At 44.1% G+C, this 17,600-nt stretch overlaps 3 protein-coding genes across 7 annotated transcripts; all 3 read right to left on the reverse strand.

The window, feature by feature from the left end:
* Positions 1–836: 836 nt before the first annotated feature.
* On the reverse strand, positions 837–4,287 carry LOC129586954 (uncharacterized). 3 transcript variants are annotated; one of them, XM_055480498.1, is made up of 3 exons: positions 3,183–4,287; positions 1,422–3,125; positions 837–1,360 (listed from the first exon to the last, which is right to left on the reverse strand). In XM_055480498.1, the coding sequence occupies exons 1-3, from the start codon at positions 3,910–3,912 to the stop codon at positions 1,038–1,040; spliced, it is 2,757 nt and encodes a 918-aa protein (XP_055336473.1). In that variant the 5' UTR covers positions 3,913–4,287; the 3' UTR covers positions 837–1,037. The 3 variants fall into 3 exon arrangements, with proteins under 3 accessions (XP_055336473.1, XP_055336474.1, XP_055336472.1); XM_055480499.1 differs by having other exon boundaries at positions 1,422–2,808; positions 2,882–4,287; XM_055480497.1 differs by having other exon boundaries at positions 1,422–4,287.
* Positions 4,288–4,448: 161 nt separating this feature from the next.
* On the reverse strand, positions 4,449–12,999 carry LOC129586952 (uncharacterized). 2 transcript variants are annotated; one of them, XM_055480493.1, is made up of 16 exons: positions 12,164–12,999; positions 11,933–12,100; positions 11,829–11,870; positions 11,592–11,665; positions 11,255–11,492; positions 10,246–11,187; positions 9,667–10,100; positions 9,069–9,568; positions 8,412–8,958; positions 8,153–8,336; positions 7,488–8,072; positions 6,742–7,429; positions 6,271–6,508; positions 5,656–6,195; positions 5,496–5,586; positions 4,449–5,407 (listed from the first exon to the last, which is right to left on the reverse strand). In XM_055480493.1, the coding sequence occupies exons 1-16, from the start codon at positions 12,468–12,470 to the stop codon at positions 4,659–4,661; spliced, it is 6,327 nt and encodes a 2,108-aa protein (XP_055336468.1). In that variant the 5' UTR covers positions 12,471–12,999; the 3' UTR covers positions 4,449–4,658. The 2 variants fall into 2 exon arrangements, with proteins under 2 accessions (XP_055336468.1, XP_055336469.1); XM_055480494.1 differs by lacking the exon at positions 11,829–11,870.
* A 1,720-nt stretch (positions 13,000–14,719) lies between these two features.
* On the reverse strand, positions 14,720–17,599 carry LOC129586956 (suppressor of tumorigenicity 14 protein-like). 2 transcript variants are annotated; one of them, XM_055480503.1, is made up of 12 exons: positions 17,142–17,594; positions 16,964–17,048; positions 16,826–16,896; positions 16,697–16,757; positions 16,497–16,604; positions 16,315–16,424; positions 16,191–16,259; positions 16,084–16,136; positions 15,848–16,010; positions 15,532–15,788; positions 15,362–15,457; positions 14,720–15,298 (listed from the first exon to the last, which is right to left on the reverse strand). In XM_055480503.1, exons 1-12 carry the CDS (start codon positions 17,388–17,390, stop codon positions 14,977–14,979), a joined length of 1,644 nt encoding a protein of 547 aa, XP_055336478.1. In that variant the 5' UTR covers positions 17,391–17,594; the 3' UTR covers positions 14,720–14,976. The 2 variants fall into 2 exon arrangements, with proteins under 2 accessions (XP_055336478.1, XP_055336479.1); XM_055480504.1 differs by having other exon boundaries at positions 15,158–15,298; positions 15,362–15,474; positions 17,142–17,599.
* Position 17,600: the final 1 nt, after the last annotated feature.

Here is a 17,600-nt window from a genome sequence, read left to right on the forward strand (position 1 = left end):
TTCTTGCAGTCTTTCTTGCTTCCCTACTAAACCTCACTTAACCCTCAGTATTCCGTTTTTATACTGATAACAGCTGGTGTTGTAATTCTGCTAGTTTTTATCTCCGGCCTTGAGGAGATAATTTTTGTTTTTGGTCTCCGCCTTCCTTTGTTAAGTCATAAAACCAATAAATCAAGGGTCGTCGATGCGACGATGCCATATCGATAGCCTACCCGAAATACTTGCACCTGATTACAAATCTTAAGCAGGACAAAGATTCTGCCAAAAAAAAGGTTTAGTTAAATACCAAATTAATATTACTAAGTAAAAAGCAGGCACCCGTCCCACACCAGCCATTCAGCCAGCCATTTACCGGAAACCGAAGGTTTGCAACTGCCGATGTCAAAATCGTCATTCAAGCAACTTTTGAGCACTACCATTTTTGCCGCGTGGCAGAAAAAATGGGATGCATCACCAAGAGTAAGAGCACTACAGGATGTCCAACCAAATGGCAAATGTGTCTTTTTCGATCTGGAGAAAATCGGTACCGATCACTCGAAACACACAAGCAATTTTAAGCCAGCTTTGAATGGATCACTCCAGGCTTAATGCCTCCCGACTTTCTCAGATTTATGGGAATTCACTTGTGTTGTTGTGGTCATGCACTGGAAACAACAAGCCATTTTTTCTACTATTGTTCCCTGTATAAGCATTCATCCTTCATTGTGTTGCGAAAATTCCTGGAACATGCTGGCAGTAAGGATTTGAGTTTCCTTAACAGAAAGTGGCTGTTGCCGCTGCTTTCTAAAGTTTTGGAGTTTTCGAAAAGATTTCGGTGATTTAGAATAATCGACCTGTTGTCACTGTTATATACTTACTTTGTTACCATGACGATTCTGATGCTTTACATTTGTTGGAGCAATGGTCCTTCTAAGAACTACAGAGTACGCTGTATACTTACGCAACAACAACAACAACAACACCAGCCAAAATCGAGGCAAAAGCATGCTTAAATACAGTAAATAAAACAAGCACCATAAACATAAAAGAAAAGGCATTTAACTGACTTTCACCAGCGTTCTGCGCTCTCCGTCGTAGAATGCCGGTATCGAAGCTTTATCCACACACTGGAAATTATAACACAAATGCCCGTTAGGGTTACAAACGGTTCCAGTTGGAGCTGGGCCAAACACAAAAGAGATAACTTCATCGGTAGAAGCAGAACTATCTCGTCCATTGCACACTAATGACTGGCAGATGCCTGGAATATTTCCCTCTTCAACCGTAATGATTGGGTGCTTCCATTTGTGTGTTTTCAGGAATAGTGGTCCACCCCGCAATTTGCAAATTTCTTCGGCACTGAGCGGTCGATGCAGTATTTCTACAATACCAAACATGTGGACAATTTTTAGAATACAAAATCTCAACTGAATTAAGCGCACCATTGAGAGCTTTTCTGAATTCCAAACCTTCGCCTGGCGGTGACGGGTCTTTTAGTAAACATTTTCCATCTCCTTTCAGAAAGGTCGCCATTTCCTTTATGGCGCAAGTTGATATAATAGGTACTTGTGCAAACTGCGTCCAGCCGTTTTGCTTTCCGGCGGGAGATAGCAGAAACGAAGAAGGATTCTCAGCAGCTGCACATCCGTTTGCCCCTTCATGATTAGCCCCCATGGAATGTGCCAGTTCATCAGCGGCTGACAAGCTCGGCGTAAACGATGCCATCTCCACAATGGAACAGTGCATAGCTTTATTACATGCTGAGCCCAGCAAAGCCATGCCAACAGAATCCCTCGCGTTCTGGTTTACTGCATGTTGACCATCTTTGGAAGTATTAGGCAGAAATGGACCGTTTTTCCTCCGAGGCGGTTTTCGTATCTTGGTGTCCAACCGTATAGCAGACCTGGTATTGCTGATCGGGTTGGTTTTTACCGGCGCATCAAAAAGGTCAAGCATGGTCAGAGCCTGTAAATGGTCGTACTCATCGAGATTATACGGTCCTTGGCACAGGTTCTCGAAATACTTAGGGACATAAGGATCCGCTCCGAGATCATTCTGTTCTTCCGTCATAAATCCAACCGACTTTAACGATAAAGTGAGTTTGATTTTTTCTGCTAAGGAAGGTTCTTTATAAAAGACTTGAATTTCGTTGTAAAGGGATAAAATATAAAACAGCTGCTGTTCTTCTTCAACAAGTCCGAACCTCAGCATGGAAGAGTACAAGCTGTAGTCAACGATAACACCCAGGAGAACGGAAGCCTGCAACGGGGTCGACTTTGATCCGTGAAATGTTTTCACAAACGGAAGGTTATTTTCTTTTACTGGTAGAAGCTCAGCACTGGATGCATCAGTTTTTGTACTGGGGAATATTTTTGAATCCGATTCCTTACCGCTAGACTGCATGGAATGCGTTGTTGCTTGAAAGTTTTTGAATTTCTGAACATGCCTTCGTCCGATGGCCTCACCCCTTCGAAAAGCCGTCGAAACACGGTCTTCTCTATGGTTAGGAAAGTTCTGGACATCCTTTGGTAAGGATCTTTCCCGATTTGGGAACTTTTGTACATGATTTCGTCTTCTAACGTGCGGATCTGGCGATGGTTGTCTAAATTTTACAAGATGCTGCCTGCCGCGTTCGTCGGTGCCAGTAGTGGGCTGCCGCTCCTTCTGAACACGAAGCGGGAATTTCTGCACATGTAGCCTTTTAGGCAAGGATGTTGGTCCAAATTTCTGAACATGTGCTCGCATGGCATCGCTGTTTGTTTTCGGCTCCACCATCGCGTTCGAGGTGTGTGAACCGGCTTTTTGTCGAAATTCTGGTTTCGAGAATTTCTGAACATGGGAACGAAATTTTTGAACATGCGAACGGAATTTCGGTGGACGTAACTGCAAATTATTTCCATACCGCTGCTTTGGGTCATCATCTGCCGCATGAGAAAATTTTTGGACGTGCTGCCTCGAAATATCATCCAATCGAGCAAACTTTTGAACATGCTGCCGAGGAAGAACTTTAGCATCGTCCAGAGAGCGAGAGTTCTCCGTTTGGTAATAAGTGGATTTCCCAGGTATCAAACTTTGTATTGACCCCAAATCAGTATCTGCGTCTTCATCAGGTTTAGTCGACAACAGAATGGGATTCAGATGAACTCCTGCATGAATTGGCTTAAGCGAGGGTAGGGATTGTGCGCGCTTATGGTCTGTTTTACCTTCATAGATCGAGACAACGGATCTGGTCGCCCGTCTTGTGAAACGTGGTCGTTTGTTCCCACTTGCATCAAATTCATGCAGCCTTCTTGTGACGTTTCGCAAGAAAGTTGAATGCGAGTCATTTTCTTGATATACTATGTGGAGACGGAGATCTGTTTTGCCTTTTGTATTTAAAGACCGTTTGTGAATCTTTCTGCGAAGAGGCTTCACTCTTAACCATCGCCCATGTAATCGAAATGAGCCCCATACTCCATCAGAATGAACTGAAAACGCACCATTTAAGAGATTGTTGTTACTGGGTACATCCATGTCCACGACCTTTCCCAGATAGTGTCCATTTAATAAACACTTTTCAACGGATGTTTTGGTAAAATTGCGCCGAGAATTCCCAAAGTAAATAACGTCAAATTGTTGAGCCGTTAGGAGAGCATTCCGTATTGCACGGATTTTGTAACGCTTTTGCATGACCTCAAGCATAAATTCTACTTCTGCAGGAGGGGTCCAGTTAGCACGACTGATATCATAGGGAAAATACTCTGACTTTTCGATGTATCTTGGAATCACCGTGTCGTACACTGGGACTTGGCTAGAATTGTCGACATTAAAATAATACCGCAGATCCGTTTGATCCATATTCAAATGAAGGCGGGAATGTCGTGCTCTTACTTGATTAAAACAACAGAGTGCTGCGAATGGGATTATGAGGCTCAAGACAGCAGTATGTCTCATAGCAAATCACCCTGCCACAGTTCCATGGCAGAAACGTTAATCGGGATTTTTTATTGTCTTCAGAATAAAGGATCCGAGGATGCATTTATGGATAAGCAATAAGTAATGAGCCGTATTAACTATATGTCCGACATCCAGCAGAATTAAAATCTACATAACGTAGCGGCAAAAAAAGTTTTATCCTCACTGTAATTGACGGTGAAATCGCCATCATCAAAACTGAAACTCAAAATTCCACCCCAAATAAATCTGTGTGATACAATTTAAGTGTTATTAGACGATCAGCAAACAGTAATGCACCTAGTGCAGAAAAGATACAACCGCCCGATGCCGAATTTGCTGAGTCATAGTCGTACAAACAATGTTTTATCTTCTTTTCTTGAAAAGGTGCAGAATTCTTTCGTCTAATGTGAGATCATTGCACCCGAAAACATTATTATGGTGTTAGTTATTAAAGTAAGCACTAAGCACTTATTGTTCTGAGACTGCCATAATAACAAGACTGGTATTAGGGTATCCATTATATGTTTTCCACCTTTATCGTTTTTATTTTCAAAACCGGTAAGGTAATTAGGTAAACATCCGAAAAACCACAATTTTATTAAAATAAAAATGTCCAACAGAACAGCAAAGCTTTAACTTATACAAGCCTTATTGCCACCCAGGCGTTACATCGACAGGATGAAGTGCTCTTAAACACCGGTGTTTTAAAAAAAGCCCAAACGCTAGCAAAAGCAATACGCGCCTCAGTGTCCCCATACTTCCACTTCGCATAGCGTCAGCTTGGACGCGAGCCCGTCCACCACTTCAATCGAAATTTTATCACCAACGGCAGCATTTCCGTTCTCATCCACACAGGAAATAGTGAAGGCCTTGATTCCAGTCGAGTGATTGTCAATAGTACCACACTTTTTATTAGTTCGCCAGTGCGCGGAATAGCCCACCCGGATCTCCTTGTTGGAGTCCTGCTTAGCTACTACCCTAATTGTGAAGACCTTTCGGGCGGTTGGCAGTTCAATCACCCAGTACGGTCGGTGCTGAACCTTGGTGGAGAAACACAAGTGCTGCATATGCTCGTGGTAGCCATCGGTTGTCACTTCTGGGCGATACTGAACTGTATCCCGCGAACTGACTAGCGGATAAATGCCGTAGGCGACATTGTGATAGTGTTCTGTCGGGCAATAACGGTCGCGAGCAATTGTTAAATTGCAGACACATAAGGATTGTAAGCCTCCCGTAGGCATCAAGTGGATGGAAAGATAACGACCAGCTAATGGTGGCCAGTTGCGGGTGACGACGGAGTAGTTTGTCTGAGAAAGAAGGCTGGTGATCTTTACTTTAGTCGCCATAACACGATTTAAATCTGGATCGGCGTTATCGCCGACTCTGAGTTCCAGATGGCCGGATGAGACATGATCGCATAAAGTGAAGTTAGCCGTTGTAATTTCCGTGGGAAAAGCCATGTCTAAAGACACCCATGGGGAGTTTTCTCTATCTGAAAACAAGTAATAAGTATCGAGAACATACAATACTCGTACACACGTCTTTCTTAAAATTTATTCATTTTACTAGATATACCTCACCTGTTTCAAAACAAGCCACATCGTCGTTAATTAGGACCCAGATATCACTTCCTGGGGCGTAGGAGCTGGCCGCAAGCGGTCTCATGTGGACCTGTAATGAATGCGGCATATAAGAACTCACCGTCAGCAGGATTCGACAACTACGCGTATGAAAACGTACTGCATCTAATCGTGCATCACAAAGCTTCCCCCAAATGCTAACTTTGCACAAAGACAAATAGCTTCTGTTGACATCAGTGACCATAATGATAACGTAACTTCCATATAATGGCCTCTCGCATTTGATGACCTCCTTCTGTCCCGCTATCACATATCCCCGTTTTCGATGGCATAAACCATTTTTCATAAAGTCTTCCTTTCGTGGATATTCTCCCACCCTGACTTCATAATCATGCAGCTCGTAAGGCTTACGATCGGTTTCAATCGTGAGACCGGTGACGTACACCTGACCACCCGGACTGTATATGACGTACGGTTGATCGTCCAGTTGATGGCGACTTTGCGCATGAGTGCATCCGAGGTCGTCATCTATACCGACTGAGCTTGTGTCATCTGGCAGACCTTCAGGTCGTTGTTCTTGGGCAACTTGGGTGAGTACACTTTTCATGTCGGCAATGTTGCTTACGCTGCGATAAATGGCGGCGAATTCGGCCTGATCTTGAACGTCGTTTGTCAGGCACGGTTTTGCCAACACCTTGACCTACGAGGAGCGGATAATGTCGCAAATGAAGTTGATGTTGTATATTACTAACTCAGCCGGAATGCTGTTTAACACCTCGCATAACGACAGTGTGGTTGGAATTGACGAGAGAACCTGTATAGACACGAAACGACCAAATACGGGAGAATTTCCAAATTCCTGATCGCTGATGGGATTGCCCGATTTGCATTCGATACTCGCGGTGTTAGTTGTGTCGTTGCCTACATGCAGCGGGTAATCGGCACTGAAACATATCGGATTGACGGTGAAATCCAGTGCACCTTTCGCATTCCATGGGTTACGAGGGCCGATCCTACAAAACCCAAGTATCGTGAACATGTTCGAATGTTAACCCATGTACTGCTTGTATGCTAATAACTTGCTCCGTATAACGGCAACGAAGATAGTATTATTCGATACAAAATTTTTCGCTGCGAAAAGTTCCTGCTTTTAATCAAGCGCCTTATTCAGTGTTTGTGACCGGATATGTAACAATTAACAATGGTTACGGTGATATTATATTTTTAAATCAGAGTCCATGGGTACCTGATCTCGGCCTTGTAAGTCGTGAACCCAAGGGTAATGTTGAGACTTTGTATCTCATACAACTGCTTCAGATCCACATACCACCACGGATTGATCTCCTCGTTGGTAAACGTGCAAGTCCGCATGTTCTGCAGCTCATCCCCGTCAACGGCGTACGCGGCATGTTGAAAACCGGGAACTTTAGAAGTCGAACTTTGGTTGGCGGACTTTAGAAGGGCCACATTCTCAACAACATTCTTCACGCATGAGCGGCCGGCTGATGTCCAAAATCCCGAGTCTTTGCACTGAATGATCTGCTTGCTCCCATCATAACACTCATAGGTCACCTGATGCGGGGCGAAGAAATGTATTCCCGATCGTTTTCCACAGGCACGGTGTCCCGGATCACCGCAATGAGTGACGCACTGTGGTCGCACGGATGTGTTAAAATTGCAGTGAATGTCGTTCGGATCGGACATTTCGTGGGGGCAATCGGCTGTACGTTGTTCGTTGCCGGAGCACTTGATTTCGTTGAAGCCCATCGGATATGAGAGATCGGTTTCCTGTAGTTGGCAGCCAGTCAGTTCAAACTGAAATGCCGATAGTCCGTCTTGTCCATAGCTAACAGGATAAAGCCGAATGATGGAAGCACGTGGCTGAAATTCCGCTGGTATCCAGGTTGTATTGACGTTAAACGGGTCGCTGTTACCTAACCAAAAATTATTCACGTTTCCCGCAAGAAAGACAAGTCACGGAAAAAACCGTACCGTCAAAATATCCATCCTCCGCTGAATCTGTCGCGTTTTTACAAAATGCCCACGCGGTACCGTTAAATGCTTCAATTTTAAGTTCTCGAACAAAGTTGTCTGTCCCATCACCGTTGATGTGAAACCCCGTGATAAGATATAATCCCGGCAATGTCACTTGAATGTAGGGATTGAAATCGGTTTTCCGCGGCACCCACCCTTTCTCGTACACACCATCAGCCCGGAATGAGAGGCGAGCAGAAGAAGCGCGATTTCTGTTGGAAGAAGCCGTAAACGCAGAATCAGCAATTACTTTCGGATTGGTGAGTCCCAGACTAGAGAGACATCGTGGCTCCCGTTGGTTGAATATCGTCTCATCCATGCTGACGTTGTGACCCTTTACATCCCAGGATCGAAGATTTGCAACCGTTAGGATGCACGTGTGGGAGTCTTTGATGTAATATCCCTGGCACAGAAATCCTTTCTCTTGCAAACACTTATCAGCGCATTCCGTATCGTTTAGTTCATAAAAGTATGAGTCAAAATGCTTGTCTGGATGCAAGATGGTGTTGTAATGGCGTGTAAATTCCGGTCTAAGTGGATGATCTAAAACCATAACATGACCTTAATTATCTTCGTAATACAAAACTGTAGTTTGTTGGATTCATGTCGCGAAGACAGCTTACAGTCAGCAGGGATCGTACATCCTAAAAGCTCAAATTTGACGTTTCTCTCCACAGGTACCGCACCGAAAGAGTTGAATTGCAATGGAAGAATTTTAATATGCCGGGCGTAAATAGGTGGTGTCAGGTAGACCAAGAACGAAGGCAGGCGAAACGATCCGAGGCGATCGGTTTCGTCGATTTGCCACTGCAAAACACGTTAGAATACTTTCATAATCTTAATCAGGCACGAATGGCTTTTCGCCGGTCGGTAGAATTTTACCTCTGTTGCCCGGTACCAAGTGTCACCATTGTTGGAATATTGCATAGAAAAGCTAGACATGTAACTCAAGTTGGATGACTGGACAATGACGGCTGTCAACTGTGTCTGAGCTAGCAGATCAGCTTGAATCCAGGGTGCTATATCGTTCACTGCCGGTCTCCAGGCTCCAGCACCGCGCAAATCATGGCGTCGGGTGCCGGTAGAGTAGCGTGCACGCTCCGGGCCGTAAGAATACCGACGACAGGTGGTCTTGCGGCTTGAACAAGGGTCGACATACTGGCTACTGGCAGTTAACTGAAAATCCGCTATGTTTCCCGAGTTCATACCTAACGGCATGGTACATGTGTCGGTGAGGGGGCGTCCAATCAGCTCCAGGCGAACGTAACACGGAGTTCCACGTGGCTCAAGGACAACGAAACGCAGAAGTCGCGCAGACCAAGGATACTTAAAATTGATGTACAGTGGCGTGGAGCCATCTTGCGGACCTAGGAAGATTCGTGGTTGATCTTGCTCCAGTATGTTTAACTCATCCATGTTTGCGCCATACCTGCAGTCATTATGCCTTTGATGTAATTTTTTCTGCACGATTTGGCTGGATTTGGTGTTTGTAACAATTCGTTCATCACAGCCGCTGAGTATTCTGTCTACTAATCTCACCATTTATAGTGATGACTAGATCCGGTTCTACTGAACAGCAGCTTAAACTTGCCAATGACCTCTCGACGGTTAGGGTGTCCAGATACAACGATGCTTTTAATAAGATACGTTTCTGGCAATCGAATTTCAAAATTTTCACTGCTGCACGCTGGAGAGTACCATATATCTCTCGCTGGTGCTCCTAGACGATAGTTTCGCCGGCTGCTGTTCATGCCTAGGGCTTCGTTGGTCATTGCCTCCAGAATGAACGCATCTTCACTTCGGGGCACCCGTGAACAACCTATTAGTTCCCATCGCAAGCCAACTGGAGGGATCTCTGGTTGCGTGTTCAATGGAACCAGCCGCAGCATTCTGATATCATCATGCGCCACGGCCTGTCGGAGCGTGTTGGTGGTAATGTTAGAAGCATCGTGATTGCCAGAAAACCAGTTTTTACCCATGCTATTGAAAATTGGCTGTACTTCCGCTTTGCTGGCTGAACTTTCGGATCCCAAAACAATCTAAAAGAATTAAAATGCGGTAAGCAGTTTCACTTTGTTACATGGTATTCGGTGGTTTGTAATTACTAAAGAAGTTTGCATTTCAAACGTACTAGTACCTTTTGCAATGAGAAATCCTTGACCCAGCGCTCTTCGAAGTTTGGCTGCGCAGTAACTCCTCGTACAAGCACTTTTTCAATTTTGTGTGGTGTGAGCAAATCAATCCCGATCCAGCTGCCTTCGACTGTACTGGCGGAATCGGATATCCATCCATGGGGACCCTCAGTACCGGATACTCCTGTTTCAGGTGAGAGAAAGCTCATGAAGCCGTCATGCAGACTACTGTCTTCTGCTTCTTCCCGAACCGAAGAAGTCGAGAACTGGGCGTTCTGTACTCGAAAATTCCCATCCAACAGATAATCCATGCCGTTGCAGTCAATTTCTGGAGGCTCTTTGATTCTATAGTTTCGTGTTCTCACGTATAATTCGAAACGGAATGGAATGTCGCTTGAATTAAGTGACCGGTCTTCGTTGTTTGACGCAAGCAACACACCTAGAATGATATCGCAGTTTTTCCTGAACATGAAATTCTGTTTTTTGATTTATTTAATTGGCCGCTTGTGTCTATAAAGGGTAAAATTTCAAAAAGGCAAAAACAATATTATGTCTAAAACCTTTAGAATTAATTAAAAGCTTACCTAACAATTTCGTTCCATTTGTTTGATTGCTCAGAGTATACATAAAGCCGTTGCCGTCCTGCATTATGAACCACGGAACCATAAAATCCTTCAGAGTTGAATCTATGAAAAATGTACGGTTGTTGATGATTTCGGCTCGTTGTGGCTCTTCCTCACTTCCGTTAGAAGACACACACGGAGCGTCTGCAATGAGGCTGCACAGTGCAGGATAACGGACTTGGAAAAGGTCATGTCTACCAGTTACATAGTGAATGTGCATTAAATATTCCGGCTTCCCTTCATCTAAGCCCGCTTTGTGATCGACCACTTGCAAAGAATCGGCTATTTCCAGGATTGAATAATTGAAATCTAATTGTGGCTGATAGGCATTGCGAGACAAGACGTTTACCGAGTCCCACTCTTCATCGCTGATCGAATAGTGCGTGGCGATAACCCGTGTCCATCCGCCGCCATCGTACAACATACTACAATACACCGGAATGATCCGTTTCCATTTGGTGCTGTAAATACGGTAAATACCGCTACTGGCCGGACGCTCGTGTAGGATGTTGTTAAATCGATGCTCCCAGCATGACTGCGCTTGAGCATTGGCAAATGGGTCTAATTTACCAGCCCCCTCGCATGCCAGTGAATTATCAAACGGAGTCCAATTCTTCCGGCAAACTGTTGACCATTTACCGATATGCGGCATGAATACGAGGAGCTCGATGTCGGCTATGGCTGGACTACCAGAAATGCTGCGGTTGTCGAAGCGAGTACTAGTAGCGTCATTACAATAGATTGTCACCGGGGCGGTGCAATTGTACTGCAGATAATTCAGTTTTTTGAACTTGCATTGTGAAAGCTTTGTTTCGTTTCCCGTGCAGATCGTCTTGTATGGGAGATAAGTGATGTCATCGTCGCGGTCGATTGATGGCAAGCCGGCCTTTTGTATTTCAAAACCTAAAGTCAACAGTGCGGCTGTAAAATGCTCGATATCACAGCAAGCAGATGCGGCAACAGCTCGTACTTGAATAGTGATGATGGCTATACTGCAATTGATTGCATACAACACTGGCGCCCTCTTCCGAGAAATCATCTTGACAGAAGTCTAGCCATCGCCACTGGGCGTGAAAACTATGAGGGTCAGCTCTGCCATGTCCTTGCCGAGGATCAGAAATCTGTTGCGAAGCGGTCTTGTTCCCCGATGTTGTGCCATTACCAGCTACCGGTAGTGTAGTGTCATTGGCAGATACGGTAGTGCTTCCCTGTAAGACGGTGCAATGCCTGTTTAGCATAATTATTTTTTTGTTGTGCACGTTTTGGTCAACAGTTGGCTCATACGATGAGCGTAGATAGTGTAATACCGATAGACCGTTGTTGGGGTCGTCTGATGTGACTGCGGTTCCATTATCGTCAGTCAAGGAAGTCACACTGTTGCCTGAAATCCCAAAGTGTGGTCAACAATCGGCGAGCATCGCTTCGCTAATTAAGATTAAACTCATAAACCTGCCGCGACAGTTTTACTATGTTTTGGCAGTTCTTTTACGTTATAAAAGCATTGCCACACCACGTTTGACTACTTGCGACAGCTGCAGACATACTTAAGATTATTAAATGCATGGATACAAGGCACTTGTTCAGACCTGCAAAATTACACCCAACGCTCTGACCCAGGCGAGTCCGTTCTTTCGCATTTCACTCGTACCTGGTCCCGTGGAACTTGGTTGTGGCGTTGTCGTCGGGTCACTCGATGCTGAGGACTCCCTGACTTTTAAAATTCGTGGAGTATCTTTTTTAGGAATGAATGGTGTACTATATGGAATCCAAAGGGTTCCGAAGCGCCCAGAACTGCTTCCTACTATTACCGTGTCTCCTGAAACACATACTCACATTCTAAACGATAATCTTTTCTCTTTTTTGGGCTAAGGTTAGGCACCTATGCACTGCACCGATTCACATTCACACTTGTAGAAATCTACTCCTGGACATATCTCTCCATTGGAATCCATGCCAAAGTGTATGAAGTTAGACCATTCTGCTAAACTGCATTTTTTGTTACAGATAGACAGGTCATCGTGAAGAATGAGGCTTTGCCCGTGACGGGCTACAACTGGCACAGTGACTGGATTGAATGGATTCTGGGTTAGCTTGTCGTTTGTTCGCCATCCTGGTTCATCCTTTACGCAGTGAAGAGAGATGTTGACAAAAAATGGAAAGAGAAGGAAATCGTCAAATTTGAGCATTTCTCCCAGTTGCGCGTTATGGTGCACAAACGATGACTCGTAAAAGTGGTTTTGCAGGTGATCATTGCGGTGCAATCAGCTTCCAAGAGTTTCAGTTTTTAGCTGTCGCGGTCGGTATAAAATGAACGGGACCTCATCTCAGTAATGTGCAGGGCAGCACGGGGTAAGCACTTGCATTCCACACTGGTCAAAAACTTCCGACTGCGTCATCAGATTAGACTAATTCTCCGATTATTTATAACCCAAAGCGAGCCCATTAGATAAAACCAGCGCGGTTTTATGTGTATTAAGTTAGCGCATAACAGAGCCGTGCTTCGTAGCGGTATATAATATACAAACATTAACCATAAGCAACCACTTTCCAGGCGCATGCTTACGTGCTTTATTACAGTAATTTTATTAACACGCATAAGATCAAGACGCGGCAGGCTCAATGCTAACACGCCTTGCGGTACCTTCGACACAATCACCTTCTCAACGTAACCTGTATGGAATGCAACGCTATATAATGCAATGCTATTCAGTATTGGAAGAGGACCAAACTGTGAAAGTAGGAACAAAAAAATTATTCCGATTCGGTATTATTATTTTGACAAAACTGTGTTTTTCATTAGCTTTGACAGCGGTTTCTGCGGGAGTGGGCAACTGGTAAGGAAATAAGGTGAAGTATCATTAATTTTTGTTGCTGCAAACTGCGGTTTGCATGTAATGATGATTCAAAATTTTTAGTTCATTAATGAATTCAAAGTGGTAACCATTGACCGTTAGCGGCATTTTTTCTTTATTAGTCATTTGCGGTGCCTTCTTAGTCTTTCGAATAAAGTGAGTAAGCGTGGTAATATCGCTGTTCTCCGTAACCCATATGCGCGTTCGCTTTACTAGCCCATTGTGTCCTGTAGTCCTTATGCTGCGATCGTGTAGGTTGCAGAAAGCGCACTATGAATGAACAATAAAGCATCTGAATAAGTGCAGTACTTGATTGTTAGTTCTGTGTGACGAAAGACAGCATCCGTTGCTCGGTGACGAGTGCAACCAACTTTTGAGCCATACTTTTTTCAACTAGATATTTGACACTTCTTTCGTCGATTACACATTCACGTGTGCTACTGTACAATTCGGATCTATGGACATATTACGTGTAATACGAGTATATATGCAGGGCGCCGGAAGTTGAAAATGCTTCCTCTTTAAAGAGCCTTCATTTCAATCGACGTATTTACGACTCCGTTTCATGGAGGTTAAAAACTGACTGAGTAGAATTTTGATTTGCTTGGCATAAGCCAGTCCGTAAACACAACAGTGACCTTTATCTTCTTTACCAAACGTTCGCGCCAATATAAGCCCAGTGGTCAGTAATCACATAAAAAGCAACAGACTGCAGAAGTATAATACAATATTGGAGAAATCTTTCGTTTGTAAGTTGTGGGCGTCGTGAATTAAGTCTACACAGTAAAAGACATTGCTGCACAATTCTGATTTCGACATGAATTTACAACCGTTACTATCCCAATCCGGCGTATCGGTTAAGTTGAACGTCGTTACTTTTTGCGGCTGGGTAAAACTCTGATCTTGTGTTTCGAAACACGATCTCCACCGTTACTCTGGCAATAAGCAGCAGTACCGAGTAAATGTGCAGTCCAATCGCAAATCGCTTGACATGCGGCAGTATGATGTACAACCGACAAAAATGTCGATAATGGTAACAGCCCATAGTGTAGAAAACCAAAATGGTCTGGGCGTAAAGAAGAGGCACCGTTATCGCCTGGGTTGTATTCTGAATATTTCGGGTCCCCAGATACTGGATTAAATCGTTGATGAGGATTGCTGTGAAAAGGAGTGACCAAAGAAGTGAAAACAACAGGTCACGAAACTTTGTGGACCACAGCTGATTGGCTACTACAAGCAGGGTAGTCTGAACATCAAAAATAATTCGCCCGGTAAAATCCCTGAATCGTGCTGGCAAACTGGGTTGGGCTGGTGGTGCAAAATTTACCGTGCTACTATACGAGTCTTTCAACTTTTGGTTAATCAGGGCGTTCTTTTTCTGGGATTCCGTCAAAGAATGAGGGTGCAAAACATCTTTCGATTTGAAGCTTTCTGTAGTGTCCATTCTGCCTAATTCAAGTTCAATATCCTCAGTAAAGGGTCCTTTGCTGATGTTACAATTATCGTTATTGCGTTAGTCTCATTCTAAATTAATACGTGCATAAAACTGAAAACAGCAACCCGTGCACGCGTTACATGCATAGCATCTGTTGCCAAGTTTAATTTGCGGAATCTCGTACCAGTGTGAGTACAGTATGGCTAATACATTACCTTAATACATTACCTTAATACATTCTGCTCGTACTATGCTGGTGTAGAAATAATCAACAAAAAATCAGTCAGTGCTGCCAAATATACGAAAGGAAACGCCACCACTTGATTGGCTGTCAGAATACTGAAGTGGGGCACACTTCCTTTAAAAGCAATCGCAACAGCTCTGATTTGGTTATCACAGCAGAAATCAGAGAACATTTGTCCAATTCAAACTAAGAAACATCAAGATTAAAAATTTTAGTATTAAAAGGCCAAATCCAATGGATGCTTTATGGAGACTCAAAGCGTGACTCTGGGTCACATTACCCTGGTCACCTCCCGTCCGTAATGATAACTGGTCAACTACACTGGGCTCCCAGAACGATCGCGGACGCTTTTGTGGTTCCAAGAGCGGAACAGAAGTATCAGCAAACCATCCCCACATTCCATTGGCATATAGAGTGTTAATCAAAAATGGAAGAAGTCTGCGCCCATCAGCAAAAACGCCCGGCAAACCGGACGCGCAGCCCCTACGAATACATCAGTATTACTGTAGAATGTTACAAGTAAATAAGAACGGTCAGCGCACTTACCGCCCAAAGGATGTTATCCCAGACAACTGGTATTGCTTCGGTATATTTGGAGCGGGGCCTTTGCATACGAATGGCCCGCCGCTATCTCCTTGACAGCTATTGTCAAAAGAAAACTAAAACCCTTTTGACGGTTTTATCAGTATACTGTATACTATACTGTCTATACATACGTGTCTTTGTCAGGTTTCGCTGCACATAACATCTCTGCTGTGATGGTGGAAAATTGCTTGGAACAGTCAGCATTAGACAGGGTTGATAAGTTCACCACTTGGAGGTTTACGGGAAGTTTTGGAGGTGGCATGATGCCTTCTCCACTCCACTGAACCATGTTGCCACATCCCGTCGCCGTACAGGTTTGCTTATTTAGCGGCCCGGAGTATGGTCGCGGCAGACATATCGGCTTTATTTTCGGCGAGAAAGTCAGGTTCTGCAGCAAGACAATCGTCTGTTACGAACAAAGAACAGCAACTGTCGTCCGTCGGTTACCGTTGAAAGTTTAAGCAGGCAGTAATCGTAATTTGCTCCCCAACCCGAAACGCTGTAGTTTGGATGTATGACGACCTTGTCAAGAGTCAGCGTAGTACCGTCGTCCCAACTGTCGCATCTCTGGAAGCCAACCTTCACTTTGAAGTTCTCGATGGGTACCGGTCTGGTAACAATAAAGTTATTACAAAACGCGAAGCTTCATTTTCAGAACAATCGAAATGTATAATCTAACCTACTCGCCACGCTGTTGACAGCAGTGTCCAGCTGTTGCAACCCACCCGGGTCCAATCTGCGACGAGAAATCATTATGCAAGCGAGTACTAAGATTAAGGCACAAATTTACAATAGATCCTCCACAAATTGACGACGAAATTGACACCAAAACTTGCCACGGCCAGGCATATGGTACTGCCTATAATTCCCACACACAATTAACAAACGCTTCAGTGCAACTTATTTTTACGTACATCTACACCGCCCACAATCCGCGTGTCGGTACCGCTCGATGAAGCATCATCTGGAATGCCGCACGTCTGAGTACACACCTCGTCTTCACCGGCAGCGCAGTCAGCTTTTCCTGAAGATAAACGGCGCTTCGATAGATGTTGCCAAATACTAGCGAGCCATTGCCATTTTTATGACTTGTTACCATCACAAATATAATCAGCTGGCACGCACTTTATCAAAGTTCTCCCGCTGATCGAGGAAACAGGTGTTGACTGGCAAATAAGCTCGTCTTCCGCACAGTTCGGACTTTCTTGAAAAAAAAACAACACTGGGTTAACTTGAAAAAAGATGTGCTTTTGTCAGCTTTTATGTAAAAAAGTTCTCGTACGGTGCCATTCGTACTGTGAAAACCGATTTGGAAGCCTTTAGATGTCTGACTGCCATCCGACACAAAAAGCATTAACTGCAAGAATAAGCGGTGAGCCACCTATAAAGTACCACTCAGTTACAAGTTGCACTGCGCAAGCTTACTACGGAATCGCTATACGATTTAAACTTAAAGTTTCCACTTCCACAAAACATCTGCAAGATTTGATAGGGATCTGAAAGCAAAAGCGTGATAGTTTTGCACGATAATTCGATGATTTACTGCATTGGACGAATTAATACATTTTAAGTCCCAGAATACAACGTAATCCCTCATGCAAGTTCCATTCGGCTCTGCCGGTTGGAGGTCAAACGATCCTGAAATAATCTAGAACGAAGCATAGGAAATCGATTTGCTACATTGTGGCAGTAGCACACTCGTAAAAGCAACAGGTATTTTGAATCATTTATTGGCGCGTACTTCCAGTGGACGCCCCATTCCACGAAACCAGTAAGTCACGTTGGTATTTATGGGATAATTGTCAGGGAAATTTGCTGAATTAATAATGTGGTTATCGACATCGTCTCTCAGTTTAAGAACATTTGAGGTTAGCACTTCTTGTGGAAGTGTAACATTTGGTCGAAAGATGGGATCGGACTTGATCAGTGATGGTATGAACCACAAAATGCAACAGCATAAAACCGGAGACCGCGAACTGCTTAACTGCATAATATTATTGAAATTCCAACATCGTAAAGGCAAATCTAGCACATTTTGCAACACAGGCTCAGTAGTTTATCAGAAATTTAAAACTGTCCCATAATGTTGCAAAGATAATTTACACAACGTACAAGCACTTCATAGCTCTTTTTAAGCATTGTAAATTGTTGCTGTACAAGCGCAACAGTCACCCTCCGGTGAACTGCCAACATCAAGCGT

The sequence above is a fragment of the Paramacrobiotus metropolitanus genome, unplaced genomic scaffold, assembly GCF_019649055.1.
Source record: "Paramacrobiotus metropolitanus isolate TYO unplaced genomic scaffold, Prichtersi_v1.0 Parri_scaffold0000022, whole genome shotgun sequence".
In the NCBI taxonomy this organism is placed as follows: domain Eukaryota; kingdom Metazoa; phylum Tardigrada; class Eutardigrada; order Parachela; family Macrobiotidae; genus Paramacrobiotus; species Paramacrobiotus metropolitanus.